At 48.0% G+C, this 15,730-nt stretch overlaps 1 protein-coding gene and 1 long non-coding RNA gene across 6 annotated transcripts in view; one reads left to right on the top strand and one right to left on the bottom strand.

Annotated features, from left to right (window-relative positions):
• Nucleotides 1-15,730, top strand: part of GRID2IP (Grid2 interacting protein) — a 63,859-nt gene that overhangs the window by 43,424 nt on the left and 4,705 nt on the right. For 2 of the 4 annotated variants that reach the window (XM_068908130.1, XM_068908133.1), the window contains 11 exons: nucleotides 1,770-1,871; nucleotides 4,675-4,772; nucleotides 5,314-5,431; nucleotides 5,905-6,230; nucleotides 6,579-6,995; nucleotides 8,352-8,439; nucleotides 10,064-10,141; nucleotides 11,170-11,366; nucleotides 11,937-12,092; nucleotides 14,438-14,524; nucleotides 15,141-15,270. In XM_068908130.1, coding sequence (XP_068764231.1) covers nucleotides 1,770-1,871; nucleotides 4,675-4,772; nucleotides 5,314-5,431; nucleotides 5,905-6,230; nucleotides 6,579-6,995; nucleotides 8,352-8,439; nucleotides 10,064-10,141; nucleotides 11,170-11,366; nucleotides 11,937-12,092; nucleotides 14,438-14,524; nucleotides 15,141-15,270 — 1,797 coding nt within the window. Of the gene's footprint in view, nucleotides 1-1,769; nucleotides 1,872-4,674; nucleotides 4,773-5,313; nucleotides 5,432-5,904; nucleotides 6,231-6,578; nucleotides 6,996-8,351; nucleotides 8,440-10,051; nucleotides 10,142-11,169; nucleotides 11,367-11,936; nucleotides 12,093-14,437; nucleotides 14,525-15,140; nucleotides 15,271-15,730 lie in introns of all 4 variants that reach the window. The other 2 variants (XM_068908132.1, XM_068908131.1) reach the window with 1 other exon arrangement.
• On the bottom strand, nucleotides 8,451-15,222 carry LOC138061047 (uncharacterized). 2 transcript variants are annotated; one of them, XR_011134651.1, is made up of 4 exons: nucleotides 15,122-15,222; nucleotides 13,430-13,500; nucleotides 11,950-11,993; nucleotides 11,304-11,441 (listed from the first exon to the last, which is right to left on the bottom strand). It is a non-coding gene; the product is annotated as an uncharacterized lncRNA (long non-coding RNA). The 2 variants fall into 2 exon arrangements; XR_011134650.1 differs by lacking the exons at nucleotides 11,304-11,441; nucleotides 11,950-11,993 and adding an exon at nucleotides 8,451-10,085.

The raw sequence follows: 15,730 nt of genomic DNA, 5'->3' as shown, positions 1-15,730 counted from the left end.
AGAAGAGAGGTAAAAGAAGTGATGACTGCAGTGTTTCTCAGGATGTCTCCAGCACCTAGACACACACAGACAGCGCAGTTAAGGGTCAGTTAGAGTTAAGTATCTTGAACTGGCTGCAACAGCAAGGAAGTGGGAAACGTGCCTCGCTCCAGGCACAGAAGTGTCTGCCATGAAATGTTGTTCTGTCAAAGAGATTTTGAACACAATTAGCAATTCTCCTTGTCTCTCACGGTGAGGAAGTCTGTGGTCTACCTCCCTTTCTTACTACCATTAGTTGTTGCTGTGCTGACATACAAACCAGCTGTGGTTTGATGAGGATTATGGGCTTTGCATTTAGACAGCAAAAAAGTGGAGGGCAAATTTGAAATGAAAGGTTTTCATCTTTGGATTTGGGCTTCTTAATTACTTTGAAATTCCTCTATTCTAAACTATTTACATTCTGTTAGTGTGTTTCTTTTAGATTCAACATAGGTAAAACTGTATGAAAGAGATGTTATTTGAAGAGATGCTTTTTGAGGAACACAGTTATTTTAACATAGTCTTTCCCCTCACAGGGAGAAGCAACTCTTGTAGTCCTGGTGCAAGTATCCCATATTGTGCATGGGAAATTACTATGTATTTGCTCACCTCATTTGTAGTCTTAATTATCCCTGCTGTTGTGTGTACAGAATAATGGCCAAATGTACAGACATTTGTATATATCCCCAACAACTTAGACCCTAAAATTAAGTTATAAACATCAAAAGATCTCAGAAGGAATTTCGTACATTTTCAGTTTGCAGTTGTGTTTTGGAAATAAAAAGTAGGTACCCCCAACCATTTCCAGAGGAGGAGAGCGTTGGAGTAAACCTTCCAGGACCACATTGTTTCAGAGAGAGACTGTTGTCTCTGGTTTGCATGTTGGTCCCTGACTCCTTGCAGCTTCTCAGGTGCTCCCACGTGTGAAAAAGGCAATCTTTGACCATTTGAAGTTCTGAATGTTTTGGTGCATTATGTGTTTGGAAGTGTGATGGCCAGAGATCTCTGATTTTGGGTTAGCGCTTCATTTGGGCTTATTCCAAACTCAGTGACTATCTCTGATGTTTCTGTGTATCGAGCTGTCTAAGCACTGGTCTATTTGATACCATGAAGACTGATACTCTGGTGTCTTCGTTCTGCTGTAAGTTTAAGCCTCTCTGAGTTGTCACACTGAACTACAGCACAGACTACTTGATTTGAGAATGTGGTTATTCCAGGCAGCATTTTAGTGCTGCTTTGCACTCCCATCTTAAACCCTTGAGGGCAGGAAGGAGGAGTTAGGTGGATCCCTCTGGACCAGCCTAGCTCAGGGCTGGAGTTTCATGTACAGAATAAGCTGGTGGACAACAGTGCTGCTGCAAAAAGGAACAATTGCGCTTCCCCCATCTTTGGGCATCCATCCTCCCCCTGCTCTGTGCTGGCAGGAGTTATTTGTGTGGTCACATGGTGACTGGTTGTAATCTGCTTAGCTATCCAGCTCAGGGTGGTGTCCACATGGGGACGGGGTTGAACAGCTAACAGCTGGGGCAGGTAGGACTGCTTCTGCCAGCAGCAGCACTGGTGAGGCTGGGCCACCATGAAGTAGTGGCCCAGACCATGCTGGGGTCATGCTCTTTGATGCGGGGCTTATAGAGCAGCTGCAAGTCCGGCTGTCCTGGGGTAGCCCTGGGCAATGGTGAGGAGTAACAGTGGAAGCTGCTGTGTCCTGTGCAGACAGGCCCGTGACTTACAAAGCATCTTTTCCATTGCAGCTGAGCCAGAAGCAGAAGAACGCCATCGCAGTTCTGTCCGAGCGGCCTCCTTGTGTCGGGGAAGCCTTCGAACCCCACGCCCTGAGGAAGGGGGAGCAGCAGGTGGGTATTTCAGGACTGTACAAGGATTCCCTCTGAGGGAAGGAGGGAGTTGGGGGTCCTGGTGGCTGTTCCTGTACTGTACTTCCGTACTTCTGCTCTGCCCCAAGTTGAAATCCTGCCCAACTGCTGAGTGTGAAGGGTGGCAAAAGATGCAAGTCAGCATTGAGTGAGCTCAGAGTCTTTGGCTAGAAAGCCATGTTTTCAGAAACAGTTGAAATTTGAAGCTGCTTGGGCTATGGCTGTACACTGTTTCCAATCCCTTCCATTTCTCAGAAAAGAATTGCAAGGAATTAGCAGTAATCTAAATTATTCTGGCCATTTCCCCTCACCGTCCCTCCAATGATGAGCTTCACCTTAGTGTTATAAATGTAGCTCAACTCCTGCAGGTCTGAGCCCTCAGTTCTAGGGTGCAGAGTTTCTCGCTTCCCTATGGAGCGAGAACACTGTCTTGAACACCACCAAATACAGAGTTAAAACTGTATTTGTGAAATCCACATGAAGAAGAAAAAGGCTGGTTCTGAAAGAGATCATGGTTCAGTAGCGCTTTGAGCAACCTGGTGAAACTCATTCACGGCCAAACCTTCCCTCTTTTCAGAGTAAGCCCCATATCTCCCCATCCATCGGAAAATCCTATCCTTCTAATATTGCTGCAGGGCTTCTTCCCAGACCCCTCAGATCTCTAAACCTCTCCTCCCAACAAAGCCCGTGTTGCTGGTTATATTTTCAATCGTCAGGTCTCTATCCTCCTCTCCCAGATGGCTGGGCATGGCACCCTGCCTATAACTCCATCATCCTAGTTGGCACTGATTGCAAAGGGCACTCAACCTGTGATTGCTTTTACTTCTGAACATGACCTCCCCCACTGTGACCAGCCACATTCTTCCAACACAAGAGCTGCATGGAGGGCAGCAGAGTTTAAGAGCCAACCTCCATGCTCTTAGGCAGACATGTCACCCCTACCAGGGAGCTGGGTATCACTGAACTGTCGGGGAGGGCTGCTGTCAGAGCAGGGGATTTTCCCCAGGGAAAAATCCTCTAACCTGCCTCTGAGGAGGATTTCTGGTTCCTGATTACACCAGGGAGAATCCCAGACAGCTACATAAGCCAGAGGGAAGCCTTTTGCCCCAGACAGATGCTCACCAGCTGTGGGTGGCGAGGAGCAGTGTTGTCCTCAGCTGCCCTGCGGAAAAATCAGAGCAGACCTTGACCTGTTGTGCTAATAATAATTTGAATGAAGCAGCACCACGCCTGACAAGGCACTGAACTGCATCCTATTCAGGATGGTTCTAATTCACTTTCCTGCATAAACCATTTGTTTAAAAAATTCAAATAACATTATTTTGTCAAGAAGATGGAGGTGATCTGTGGAAATGGCTGCAAGTGAACCTCTGTGTTTATGACAAGCTTTCTGGGACAGCAGCTCTGTTAGCAGCAGGATGACAGCCATGCTCCAGAGTCCTTTTTCATTAGTGCCAAGACGTCAGTCCTGAGCTGTTCTTTCTTTTTGGCCATTAAGAGTTGCACTCTGAGCAAATGGGTCCACTTCAACCTTAGTGCAAGTGGGAGCTGCTTCACTGTGTTCTCTGAAGATCTGTTTGCTTGCAACAGTATTGAACCTGGCCCTGACTGTTGAGATAAAAATATTGTAGCTGAAAGGAAACGTAGATCTATTCCATCTGCTCTCCAACAGTTTGAAAAAGGCAGGAATTAAAAACTGCTTCTTCCCAGCAGTCATTTGTACACCCTTCTAAATAAATCAGGGGTCTTGAACACTTCTCTGTGAGAACTTGATCTGCCTCAAACTAATTAACCTCTGAACACAAACTCTCCACAGATGTAACTGTGGAAAAGCAGGGTTTAATTTGGTCTAGTCAGCTGAACTCCAAGTGAACTTACCTGAGCTCTAGCTGGGGTTTCGATCTCCTTCCCCTCCTCCCATCCCTGCTGAGCCTCATCTCAGGCTCCCTCTGTGCTGCCAAGGCTCCAGGCACGGGACCAGCATTGCCCAGGTGTCTGCGTCTGGGAGAACCAGGTTTTAGAAACTGTGATCTTGACTTTAATGTGTGGTGACTGTGACTGCCCTAGTGTCCAGCACATATCAGGGAGGTTGAAGGAAAAGCAGCCAAGAAAAAAGAAAAACCTATGGCACTGAAATGTCTTGATACCTGGAGAGTTGTCTATATAGTGCAAACCCCTAAATATGAATTAGATAATTTCTCTTACCTTTAATATTCCGGTAGAAACACTCACTTGGCACTGTCCGTCCGTGTGACACTAGTAAAGTACATCATTAAACACTCTGTAATCACAGCACTGCTCAGATGTTAAGGACTTAAAGGAAGCTTCACAAATCTACCAATTGGGTAGACTGAGCAATAAACAACATTCTCATTTTATAGAGGAAGAAACTGAATACAGAGAAGTAAAGGGCAAGCCACAGGAGATTTTGTCTCAGCCGTGCCTGTTTTCTAGCATACGCCATATTTCGTTGCTTGGCTGACTTCTGCTGCCTCTCGGTTAAGTCCAAATTAAAATATTTCTGTATTTGTTTCACACGTACCCCCACAGAGTGGGCAGCCGGGCCTCCTCGTGTCATTCATTCAGGACACATCCGACCTTGGAGGTTACAGTGCTGTGCTGCACGCTCAGGTGAAGTGAGGAATAGATCTGGGCCCAAGCAGCTGATGGCATTACCTTTATGGATCAGGACTTGTGAGTCCTGAGAGGCTGCAGGAGGCACATGTAGAATCCGAGGGTGCTCCCACAGGGCTCCTGACTGGTTTGTCTCTTCCTTCCCTGGCAGGCCAGAGCGACACCGTGGAGGTCCCAGTTCGGCTGATCCCTGGAGAGAGACAAGCTGGTGATGGCACATCCCTCCCAGAAACTCCCAACCCAAAAATGGTGTGAACTTCAGTTGTTTTCCCATGCAGCCATGCTCTCCCCAGGGCTGTGTCGGTCTTCACAGGGGCTGGGAGGGAGAGACATCTCTAAGAGCACCTCGCCTGATGAATGTGGGACCTCTGCTTTCACAGGGAGGCTGAGCAATTTGACTCTCTTTTATGTTAACACAGGAAAGCAGATAAACAAGGGAATGCATGTAGGATGTGTCTGCATGTAAATATCTGCTTTCCATATCTGACAAGATCCTTTCCCTGGAGCTCTTCTCTGAAATATTACCTGGGCAATGAATTAACTGTAATAATGCTAGTATCTGGCATTGTCTTCTGGCAGCCTCGTGAGTGAAAGGCTCTTGGAAAACTTCAGAAAATGGGAAGTAGCCTTGGTTTTGTGTGAGGCAGGTTTTTTAAAAATAAAAGAACGGGTGCTGACAGGGGTCAGTGATGGATGTACAGCCTGCCTCCAGGACATCCCAGGTCTCTGAGAACTTTGCAATACATTTCTAGAGCCAGACACTGAAAGCAGCTCTTTATCTTTTTTTCAGATGTCTGCTGTCTATGCAGAATTAGAAAACCGCCTGATTGGCAGCTTTGCTGGAAAGATGGGTAATGCTGCTCTGCACAGGGCATCACCGCCTGCACCAGACAAAGCATATGCTGCAGGTACAGTCCATTTTCCCACTGCTTTTGGGAGAGGCAGTTTATTTTTATTTTTATTTTTGCTGATACAATGGTGGGTCATGCTGGACAGGCAGACTGAGGATAAGATGTCTTTCTCTTGGTACCTTTCTATATCAAAGCAATAAAAGTGCCACGTATAAGTCCATTGATAGCCCCTGCAAAGCTTCAGCTTCAGAAAGGCAGCACAGTGTGTGGAATAACCAAATGCTATATGATCCCCAGCTCCAGGGTCCAGAGTGAGCTGAGCAGCCTCTGCTTGGTGCAGTGCAGGGAATTGCCCAGAGAGATCCCTCTTCTCTGCAGGCTGCATCTTTATCTCAAGGTCACTCTGCCACATTCAGCACAGTGCTGGAGCTCTTTGCTGCTCACAGATGGGAGAGCTCCAGGGAGCACCTGCTACTTCAGTGCCACCAGACAGGGAGGACCCCGTTCTGCACTGCTTTGTGTCCCCACAGGTGCTCGGAAGTCAGGGCTGTCGATCTCATGGCACAGTGACCGTCGGCCCTCCCAACAGTGCTACTACCACCTGCACAGCAGCATCCCGTCCCCAAGCAGCACCGAGTCCAACCCGTACGTCAGCCTTGACAGCAGCCCAGCTCCGTCCCCTAAGCATGGGGATTATTCGCTCAGCCCTCTGTCACGACGGAAGAAGCTCTTCACCTTCTCCAGGCCTCCACGCAGCCGGGACACGGATCGGTTCCTGGATGCCCTCAGTGAGCAGCTGGGACACAGGGTCACCATTGTGGATGATTTCCTTACCCCTGAGAACGATTATGAGGAGGTGAGCATGGCATTGGGGGTGGCTCAGTGCATGGTCCTCTCTGTCCATCCTGGCCATGGGGTGAACCTGTGTTAGTCCTTGCTGTGCCAGCCTGGGGCTGCCTGCCCTGAGTATGGTGCAGAGCCTTCGGGGACATGTCCTGGGGCTTTGTGCAGGTTGCGGAGTGAGATGGGCCATGAGCAGCTGGAGGGAGGAGAGGGCTGCCCATCCAGGCATGCCGAGGGAGGGCAGGACTCTCTCACAGTCAAATGGCTGGCTGCTGTTTGTTGCAGTTGGACATACGTTGCCCTGTGGCTGGCAGTAAGGGCTTTTCTCCTGCTTCAGCCTCCCTTCTCTTTCCTCACCTAGATGAGTTTCCATGATGACCAGGGCAGCTATGTCACCAACGATGTCAGCAGCACCAGCGAGTACATCAGCAGCAGTGATGAAGGGAGCTCCTTGACCTACTCCACCCTGTCAGACCACATCCCCCCGCCGCCGCTCAGCCCGCCCCCGCCACCCCCACCTCTGCAGTTCCACGACCCCCAGCCAGTCCCTGTGAAAGCAGAAGCCACAAAAGCCAGCACATCACCTGCCCCCAAATCCCTCATGAGCCATCTGCACCCCATCCCTCCCCCACCACCCCCACCGCCCCCTCCACCAGTGCCCTGTGCCCCCCCCCTGCACCGGGGCCTGGTGCATCGCAGAAGTGAGTCCAACCACATGAGTGTCAAGAGACTGCGATGGGAGCAGGTGGAGAACTCGGAAGGGACCATCTGGGGACAGGTATGGCCTAAGCATGGGGAGGCAGTGGGGCATGGTGACATGGGTCCAAACAAGTCTGTGTCAGCAAAGTTCACTTGGGAATAGCTGTTGGCTATGACCTGTGCTGAGGCATTCACTGCACAGGTCAGGAGGAACATCCATGTGCACCACTCTTCCCTTGCTCAGTGCATTGTGGGGGGGTTTGTCCTTTCCTTCCCTTGAGCATCATGTCTCAATCACTTGTTAGGCCACAAATTCAATACCTTGACCAAGGGAAAGAATTCTGAAGATGTTATATTACAGAAAACCTCCTATTTTTATTCATCCTTTTAATTGCTTGGACTGAAACTGAAGGGATGAGAAGAGGCTTGCCGGTGGCTGCTTGCTTTCCCTCGCTCTGTGGTTTGATATAGGCAGAAGCTGCCTTCAGACTCATTCAGCAGGTGTAGGAGATTTTATCAAGGAGGAACTGTGAGCATAGTTGAAAGAAGAGAAGTGGTGGAGAGAGCACCAAGGCAGGAGGAGAACTCTGCAAGGGGCAAAACAGAGGCTAGATGTGAAAGCTAGATGTCTTAATTTGGCATCCTGAAGTGAAGCAGAAATGCAGTGATGACTAAGCGATACAGAAATCTCAAGGTGGATTTAAGTCATTGTGGGAAGAAGTTGACCTCGGTTAAATTTAAATTCCAGCCTCCATGTTTCTCATTGTGAATAATATGTTTAGATGTGCCATATTCTTCATGCCCTGAACAGTTAGAAGCTGTAGGATCATCTTCTAGTCCCACAAGTACTTACCTTAGGGCAAGCATTTTAAGTACTTCATCCCTGAGTACAGGTCTCTCTTCCCCTGGCAGTCCAGAGAACAAGATATTTCTTCCCAGTGATTTTTGGATGCAAAAAATTCCTGAGGTTTCTGGAATTCCCATTTTGTGCTTTAGTAAAGTAATCCTGCCCAAGTAGCATGTGAGCAGCAATATTACTTTGCAGAATTTCAGCTGTGTGAAGCAAGGCTAAATTAATCAAGGGTGGGGAGGGGGACTGACACCAGCTGCAAAGATAAAAGGAAATGCTGAAAGGCTGAATCTCTGGGTTTCTCCCTTTCTTGTAAAAAGAGAACGGGTCCCGTGGGATGTGGTTGGCAACTACTGTTAAAAACTGCCTCCATAAGAGGTAAATGATGATTCATCAGACTGGTTTCTGCAAGGGATTTATAATGGCTGAATCCCCAGTTACAAGGGAAAATGCTATCAATATGTCCTGGGTTTTTATAGGGATGCAGAGCTTAGAGTGGTGAAGGAGGGAATGTAGTGTAGAATAGGTGGACAGTATACAGCTTTCCCCTGGGTAGCACGTTACTGACCCTTTCTCCTCCTGCAGCTTGGAGAAGACTCGGATTATGACAAGTTGAGTGATATGGTCAAATACCTTGACCTGGAGCTGCACTTTGGAACGCAGAAACCTACAAGTAAGCATGTAAATGCCAAGTGTTGTGATTAGAACCATTCCTGGTACTAGGAGAAAAAAGAGGTGCTAAGAGAGAAATGAAAGAAAATAATAAAATAATGTCTAGTTGTCAGCACAGAGTTCATCCTCAATGCTTTGTGATTGAAGGCATTGCAGATTATTAAGGTGGAGATCATTTTACAGTCTCCCTTAATTTTTCTCTGTTACCATTGTTTGTTTTCTTTCTGCATTTCAATCAATCTGGGCAGTGAAACTCAGCTGGCTGGTTTCACTCCTTGTTATGCTCAATTCTGCTTCCTGTGCACTCAGCTTGATTCTTACACTGTTGTGCCTAGCCACCCTCCATACTGCATGGGAAAGCTTATATGCCAAAAATGCATTTCATTGCCATGAAGGGCCTGTTTTTCAATAGAACAGAAACTTAAACCTGCCCTACGTATTACAACAAATTGTCCACAATTTCTGCTTATTATTGTCTGTGTGTTTTAGGATAACAGCACATATGACTAGTCAGCTGGGCACCTAAAATTGGCTATTTGCATGCACAGATACCTGGCTGTGCTAACAGCAACAGTAACTAACTGCAAATTAAGGAAGGAATTACAGCTCTGTTGCCTTGAGAACTAAGGCCTGAAAAAAAACATGAAAACATATCTTTGTCCATAGAGAGCATTACAAGTAACACTTTTTCTTTTACGTATATAGGGGTTTTTTCCCCCCCTAAAACCTACACGTGACGCCCAGCGCTAGCTGTGCTAGCCAGCGCACCCTCAGTTCGACAGTGTATCGGGTATTGCTCTGTCATCAAGCTCTTTAATCTGGGCCTTCCTATAGATATAACAACTTGGCTGTTCCACTGGGGTTAGCAGGCACTACAAACACAGAGGATGAGTCCAGTCTCCGGTGCCAAACAGCGGTGAGAGATGGGTGGTGTTCAGGGACCCAGGGTGCATGCGACACACTCCTGACCTATTCCATATGCTGTCTGAAGGGAGGTGTGGGAGTTGAGATCAGCCTTCGTGGCAGAGCAGACCAGGGCGAATGATAGATCTGTGTGCGCGCTTGTGCATGTGTGCTGAGGGAGGGATGGGTTGCGCAGAACACACTTGGTGGTGATGTGGGTGAGCAGTGTCCTTTGGGCAGGAGAGGCAGTAAAACTGAGCTGCCTGAAGGGCAGGCTCCGCTGCCTCATTTATACTCAGAAAAGTAAAATATGAATGGCATGTCCGAGTTCACCTAAAATGAACCTGATAACAGATGGCACACGTTGGCAGAGTTAAGCAGGGAACGCTAGTACAGGAAGATGCAAATGGGATTTGACAGTGGAAATGGGATGAAATGGATTTGTTCTCAGGGGCTGTCTTTTTTAGAGATGTTTCTGGATAATCTAGGATTGTCTGTGTATTTTACTTCTTGTTTTACCTTTTTCAGCTCCAACTGAGTCTTCCATTCAGGAGATCTTTGAATCACAGAATTCAAGGATTCCCAGAGCCATTGCTGTGTGCAGAGCATCAGTTCTCCTCTCTCTCATTCATGAGTTCACTGTTTTCAGTGCAGTTTTCTTCCTGCTGGAGTTGGCTGAGCCTGTCCTTACCCATGATTAAATCTTTCAGTTTCTCTTCCAGAACCAGCTCTCATGCCTGAATCCTTTAAAAAGAAAGATGTGGTTGAAATTTTGTCCCACAAAAAGGCCTACAACACATGTAAGTAAACATCACAGTGAATGTACCCCCAAAACAGACCCAGAGATGGGTCCAGGGATGTAGAGAACTGGAAAGGTAAAAGGAAGGAGGCTCAATGAGTGCATCCCAGCATCGCTATTTCTGTCTGGGCTGTTCTTCTAGCCCAGATAAATCCACTGCCAGAGTGTTGCTCTTAAGCTGGCAGTCAGCCTTGGCCAGGGAGAGGGCCTTTAAAAAAGGACTGAGATGGGATGTGACTCATTAGCATGGAGAGGGAGAAGGGAAAGAGCTTGCGCAGTCACACGGGACAGTGACTGGTGTGTGAGGCAGCCTCACAGCCATCAAGGAAAGGGTCATTGCAGTTTTGCCAGGTGTGCCTCTGGAAGGTACAAAGGGGTGGGAGGGCCTGGTGGGACCCTGTGGAGACCCTGACTCTCCTGGCCTGCTGAGGGATATGAAGGAGAAAGAGGTTCTGGGAATCCTTCCCAGGCTCCATCCTCTGTTTCTTCTGAACTGGCATAAGGTAACGCAGACTGGGAGCAGACAGGTTTTAGACTTTCCAGCACATGACCCTAAAGTCCTCCTCTCTTGGTCGTGTTCTCTTGCTCTTCGTTGACCACTCCTTTATCCAACACAGTACTCGAATGAACTCTAAGCACAGGAGACTGAGTCAATGTGTCTCCAAGTTTGGCGACAGTTTCCAGTGCAGCCCAGCTAGGGAGGGCCTGGGGACTTTTACACCTGATGCGGGCTAGTGGTGTACGTGCAAAATGATGCAGTGCCCTGCCCAGTGGCTGCAGCACCGGAGTGACTCCTCAGGGCCCCTTGCAGCCTCTGCAGAGAGGCCATGTGCCTCAGGGAGTGAAAAACCCTTCCCCCGCTGTGCCACGGTGGGCACATGGAGAAATCCATATCCCTCTCACATTGGGGAGTGATTCAGAGCTTCCCTTCCTGGCCCTGTCTTGTCAGGCAGCCTGCTCCAATACAGCCAGCTCCTGGAGTCTGGTCCTACTCTTCTCCCAAGTGATGTGCCTTCCTTCTTCCTCCAGCCATCCTGATAGCCCATCTCAAGCTCTCGCACGTTGAGCTGCGCCAGATCCTCATGACGATGGAGACTGACCGCCTGGAGCCTTCTCACATCAAGCAGCTCTTGCTGTATGCCCCTGATGGGGAAGAAGTCCAGCAGTACCAGAACTACAAGGATAACCCCAGCAAGCTGAGTGAGCCAGACCAGTTTGTGTTACAGGTAGCTGCACACAGCGATGTGCTCTGGGGAGTGAGGAGGCCTGGATATGTAGTGTCTCTGAGATGCTGCTGAGAGCTGTAGAGTAGGAAAAACAGCAAAGAGAAAGCGGTCAGCAGGATTCTGATTTGCCTGATAGCACTCAATGTTGTGTGCTCAGGGATAAGAAGAGTCAGTGGGTCTGGTCCAGTCTGCGTCTGAGCTAGGCTTCGGATGATGCCTGAGGTGTCTGGGAGCTGCCATGTGTTTGGGAAGCTCCCAGCAGTAGCTGTTTTACAACTCAAGCATACCACAATATTTACTTCATGGTAAGAGTGAGTGACTTTGTCCAATTCTGACTTACTTTCTGTTGACAAAGTCACTTGTGGATATTGGTATAAAACCTCTCCCTGCTGGTGGCAATGAACTGGATGTGGTCTGCTAATGCTACAAGAGATATCCCCAGCTGCTCTGCTGTGTGACCCATGCTAAGCAAGTGTACATTGTTTTCAGGTGTAGGGAAAATTGCCAGGGGACACCATATAGGACTCAGTTAATGGTGACAGTAGTAATTTTCTCTTCTCTTGTTCTCAGATGTTATCAGTACCAGAATATAAGATCCGTCTGCGCAGTCTTCATTTTAAGAGCACTCTGCAGGAGAAGACAGAGGAGATCAAAGCTAGCTATGAGTGCATCTGCAAGGCCTCTCTAGAGCTGAAAAGCAGCAAGAAGCTGGCTAAAATCTTGGAGGTCAGAACAGTCCCTATTCTTGGTGACAGCCGCTGGGGGGCCCCAGTGTCCATCAGGGAGCTTGCAGGCAGCAAGGCAGTTTGCTGGAGCCCTGAGTACTGCTCTAGCCCCGAGGCTGTCCTCTGGCGGCCTCCAGAGCCAGCTCAGCCACGGCTTCTTTCCCCTGAAAACTAACTCTGTTTTAGCTTGTGTGAATCCTGGCAAAAGGCAGATCTCGCACAGCCACCCAGTAACCCAGCAGCAGAACGTGCAGTTCCAACAAACTGGCTCTGACTGCACGGTAGCCCAGAAAGCAGACTGCCCAAATGTGTCTCACAGGCTGTAAACTGTTGACAAAGACTAAGGAGATTTTCCTTTAGCTGTGGTGGAAAGGGCTCTATTATATTTTGGGGTTTGAGGATGGGGGTTTTGTCCAAACAGTCACTATGTCTACATGTACATGTACAATGGTACATGTACCATGGTCTACATGGTACAATACAGAAAATGCAAGGAGCTCTGAGCTGCTATCACTCAAGCATGCTCTGGAGCCAGATGCGGCATAATACTGCATTGATGCTGAGATAATATGCTCTACATTAGCAGGCAGCACTGCATGTAGCCCAGGCTAGCCTCTCTGTATGGTAGTGTCCTTATACCAGCTGTACACTGGCACAGGGCAGGGATCCCCGCACCATGCCTGTCACGTTGTGAGGAGGTGCCTTCTGGAGGTCCTAGGGCCAGAGATGCGCAGTGCAGAGAGGGGCACCATGCATGCAAAAGAGAATGACTCCGTCCTAGCTGGTTGCAGCTGCCCTCTGACTCTACTTAGATGATCCCCACCAAATTAATGTTAATTCATTTGGCTTTGCTTTAAAAAAAGCAGGTAGGATATATAAGAACATGATGTGACAAAAGATATTTCCAGATGAGAGATGAAACTCCTCAATGGCTCCTGCCCAGTAACCTTATAACACCTAGTTAAGTGCTTGGGAGGCAATGCTGGCTGCACATTAACTTGCAGTTAGCAGAAATTCACAGACCCCCAGGATGAAATCCAGGCAAGAAGCCTCTCTCTGGCTTCTTGTCAGGACAGGCCCTGAGGTTCCTTTGTTCTTCACGAGGCACAGCTAGCCTTTCCCAGGTGAGGGAAGTCTGGAATCCCTTCCAGAAAGTTCAGCCTGAGGGTCTTGTACCTCAAATGCTGCAAGCCACAGCATTAGGAATCAGAGAATTCTGGAGGGGCAAAAGATGGCTTTGATAGATTACTATTTTTTAAAAAAAATATTGCCTTAAAGATCTCCACATAATAGCTAAAAAAGGCTTTTGGACCCAGAGAGTTTAGGCACTCTACTTACTGGTCAGCTGGAGAGTCCTTATCCTACAGGCGAGGAGCTCTCACAGTGCACCTAGAGACTTAGCCCTGGTCCTGAAAAGGAAGTTGTTGAGAAATAAAAAGGTAAAATCAGATTGTGCACACCCAAAGCCTAAGACTGTAACACAAGGCAAAATTCCCCTTTAAATTTTAACAAAGCATGGGTATCCACACAGTCAGGTCTGAAAGTGGAAGGGGAGCTGATTCAATGTGAGTCATGATGCTCCAGGCCACTCTGACCATGCAGCTCTCCTGCAGCTCTCTATAGCACAGACCTTCTTCTGGACTGCTGCAGGAGAGGGGAGAGGACTCCTGGGCAGCATTCAAATAAGCTACACATGGAAGCATCCAAATGTCCTCTCATAAGGTCTTTGGAAATTTGGATCTGCAGATGGCAAATGTATTGTGCTTTCTAGCCCTTTCTGAAGATGCATAACAAAAGGAGTGGGATGAGGACCAGTTCCTGTAGCTGGAAGTGTGTGGGCTTTGCTGATGAGGGTTTAGTGCAGGCTTCTTACAGGAGGAACACATGGCACTCTGGGAACCTGTTGCTTGATGCTGCCAAAGAACAGAACAGTCCGCCCCATTGGACCCATGTTGCTGTGCGTTGGGGCTGCCAGGCTGATGGGCACATTAGCACCTATGATTGCCCTGTGTGGGTGTGATAGGATGAACAGTGTGCACAGAACCAGAGGAAGTTTTGTCTTTAACATATATTCATCTAGCTTATATAACACACTGAATGAATTACTAAGTTTTTGTTATGATGTTCTATGAGCATGTGTACCGTGGCCATTAGCAGAACTGACCTGACACAGAAAGGAGGATGCTTTCTTAGCTTACTGTGGATGGAAGCTTTTTTATCTCTGTTCCTACTGCATTCTTAGTAGGTCTCTCTGACCCAAAAGCAGTACAAGAGGAGAAGGGAGATGGGAGACAGGGTAGGTGCTGGAGGTCACTGGCAGTTATTCACACAGGTTTCTTCTTGCAGTTTGTGCTGGCGATGGGAAACTATCTGAACAACGGGCAGCCCAAGACCAGCAAAACAACAGGCTTTAAAATCAACTTTCTCACTGAGGTAAGGAGATGAAGCATGCTTGTCCTTGTGAAGGAGGCACGAATTCCAGGAGCACCAAGTGACCCATTTATCAAGCTTGCACTCATACAAGGGCTTCTGAAAGCCGTGGCTCCCAGAGAGAGGTAACAGTGGGAGGGAAGGGATTGTATCACAAGGCTGACTTCAGAGAGGCACTAATGATGGTCCAGTGCATTACTGTGCAGGGATCTAAGACTTACAGTCAGGTGCTAGGCTGGTCAGAGCTAATGGTTTTGTGGCTACGAGATGAGAGAAAATGAGGGTCTTTATCCCGCTTGGGTAGCTGCGGTATGTACTGGCAGGGCATGTGCTAGAAGGGTTGCCTGGGAGGTGGGAAACAGCATTACAGTTCCTAGGCTTGGGGAAGGAGGAATGATGCCACTAATCTGGGTGTAACATGCTGTGTAAACATTAAATGTCTTGTTTAAACATTAATTCAGCTAGTATGGCTGGGAATTGCCGTGCACATAAATGCACGGTGAACCAAGCAGAATAGAGGAGTCCCTGCGTATTTTGATAACCACAGACAAACTGAATGTTTGGCGAAACCCACTCTCTTCTGCTTAGGAATCTTCTTACTTGTTTTGCTTTGCTGTAGCTGAACACAACCAAGACTGTTGATGGGAAATCCACCTTCCTGCACATTCTTGCCAAATCACTTAGCCAACATTTCCCAGAACTTCTGGGCTTTGCCAAGGATCTTCCTACAGTGCCGCTCGCTGCCAAAGGTAAATGAACAAAGAGCATCTGTAGAAAATATGGAACACACAGGGCCAGTGAAGTTCTTTGTCTCCCTGTACTATCCCTTGGTTTTGTACTGCTATAGAATTGGTCACAAACTGCATGACACTGGCACTAGCAGGAGAGGGACAGCAGCCCAAAAGAATGAGAAATGGTACTGAGTTAGCGGACTGCACTAGAAAGGAATGAGCTTAGTGATGCAGGAGTGCCCGTCTGTCACACGCTGCCATACCTGGGAGTGTCCAGACAAGGCTTTGTCTCTGAACTGAACCTTTTTTCAGACTTGAGAAAGTCTGGTTACCAAATTCAGATATACCTTCTGAGCCCCAATAAGGGATAGAAGAGGAAGTGGCAGAATGCCTGTCTGTTCCACCCAGCTGCTATCTCCTTTCATCCTTGATGTGCAGGCCTCACCTCTGTTGAGACCAGCATTATTACTGTTTGTAA

Source organism: Struthio camelus, chromosome 15 (assembly GCF_040807025.1).
Source record: "Struthio camelus isolate bStrCam1 chromosome 15, bStrCam1.hap1, whole genome shotgun sequence".
In the NCBI taxonomy this organism is placed as follows: domain Eukaryota; kingdom Metazoa; phylum Chordata; class Aves; order Struthioniformes; family Struthionidae; genus Struthio; species Struthio camelus.
The sequence above is the reverse complement of the archived record's forward strand: the minus strand, read 5'-3'. Positions and strand labels throughout refer to the sequence as shown.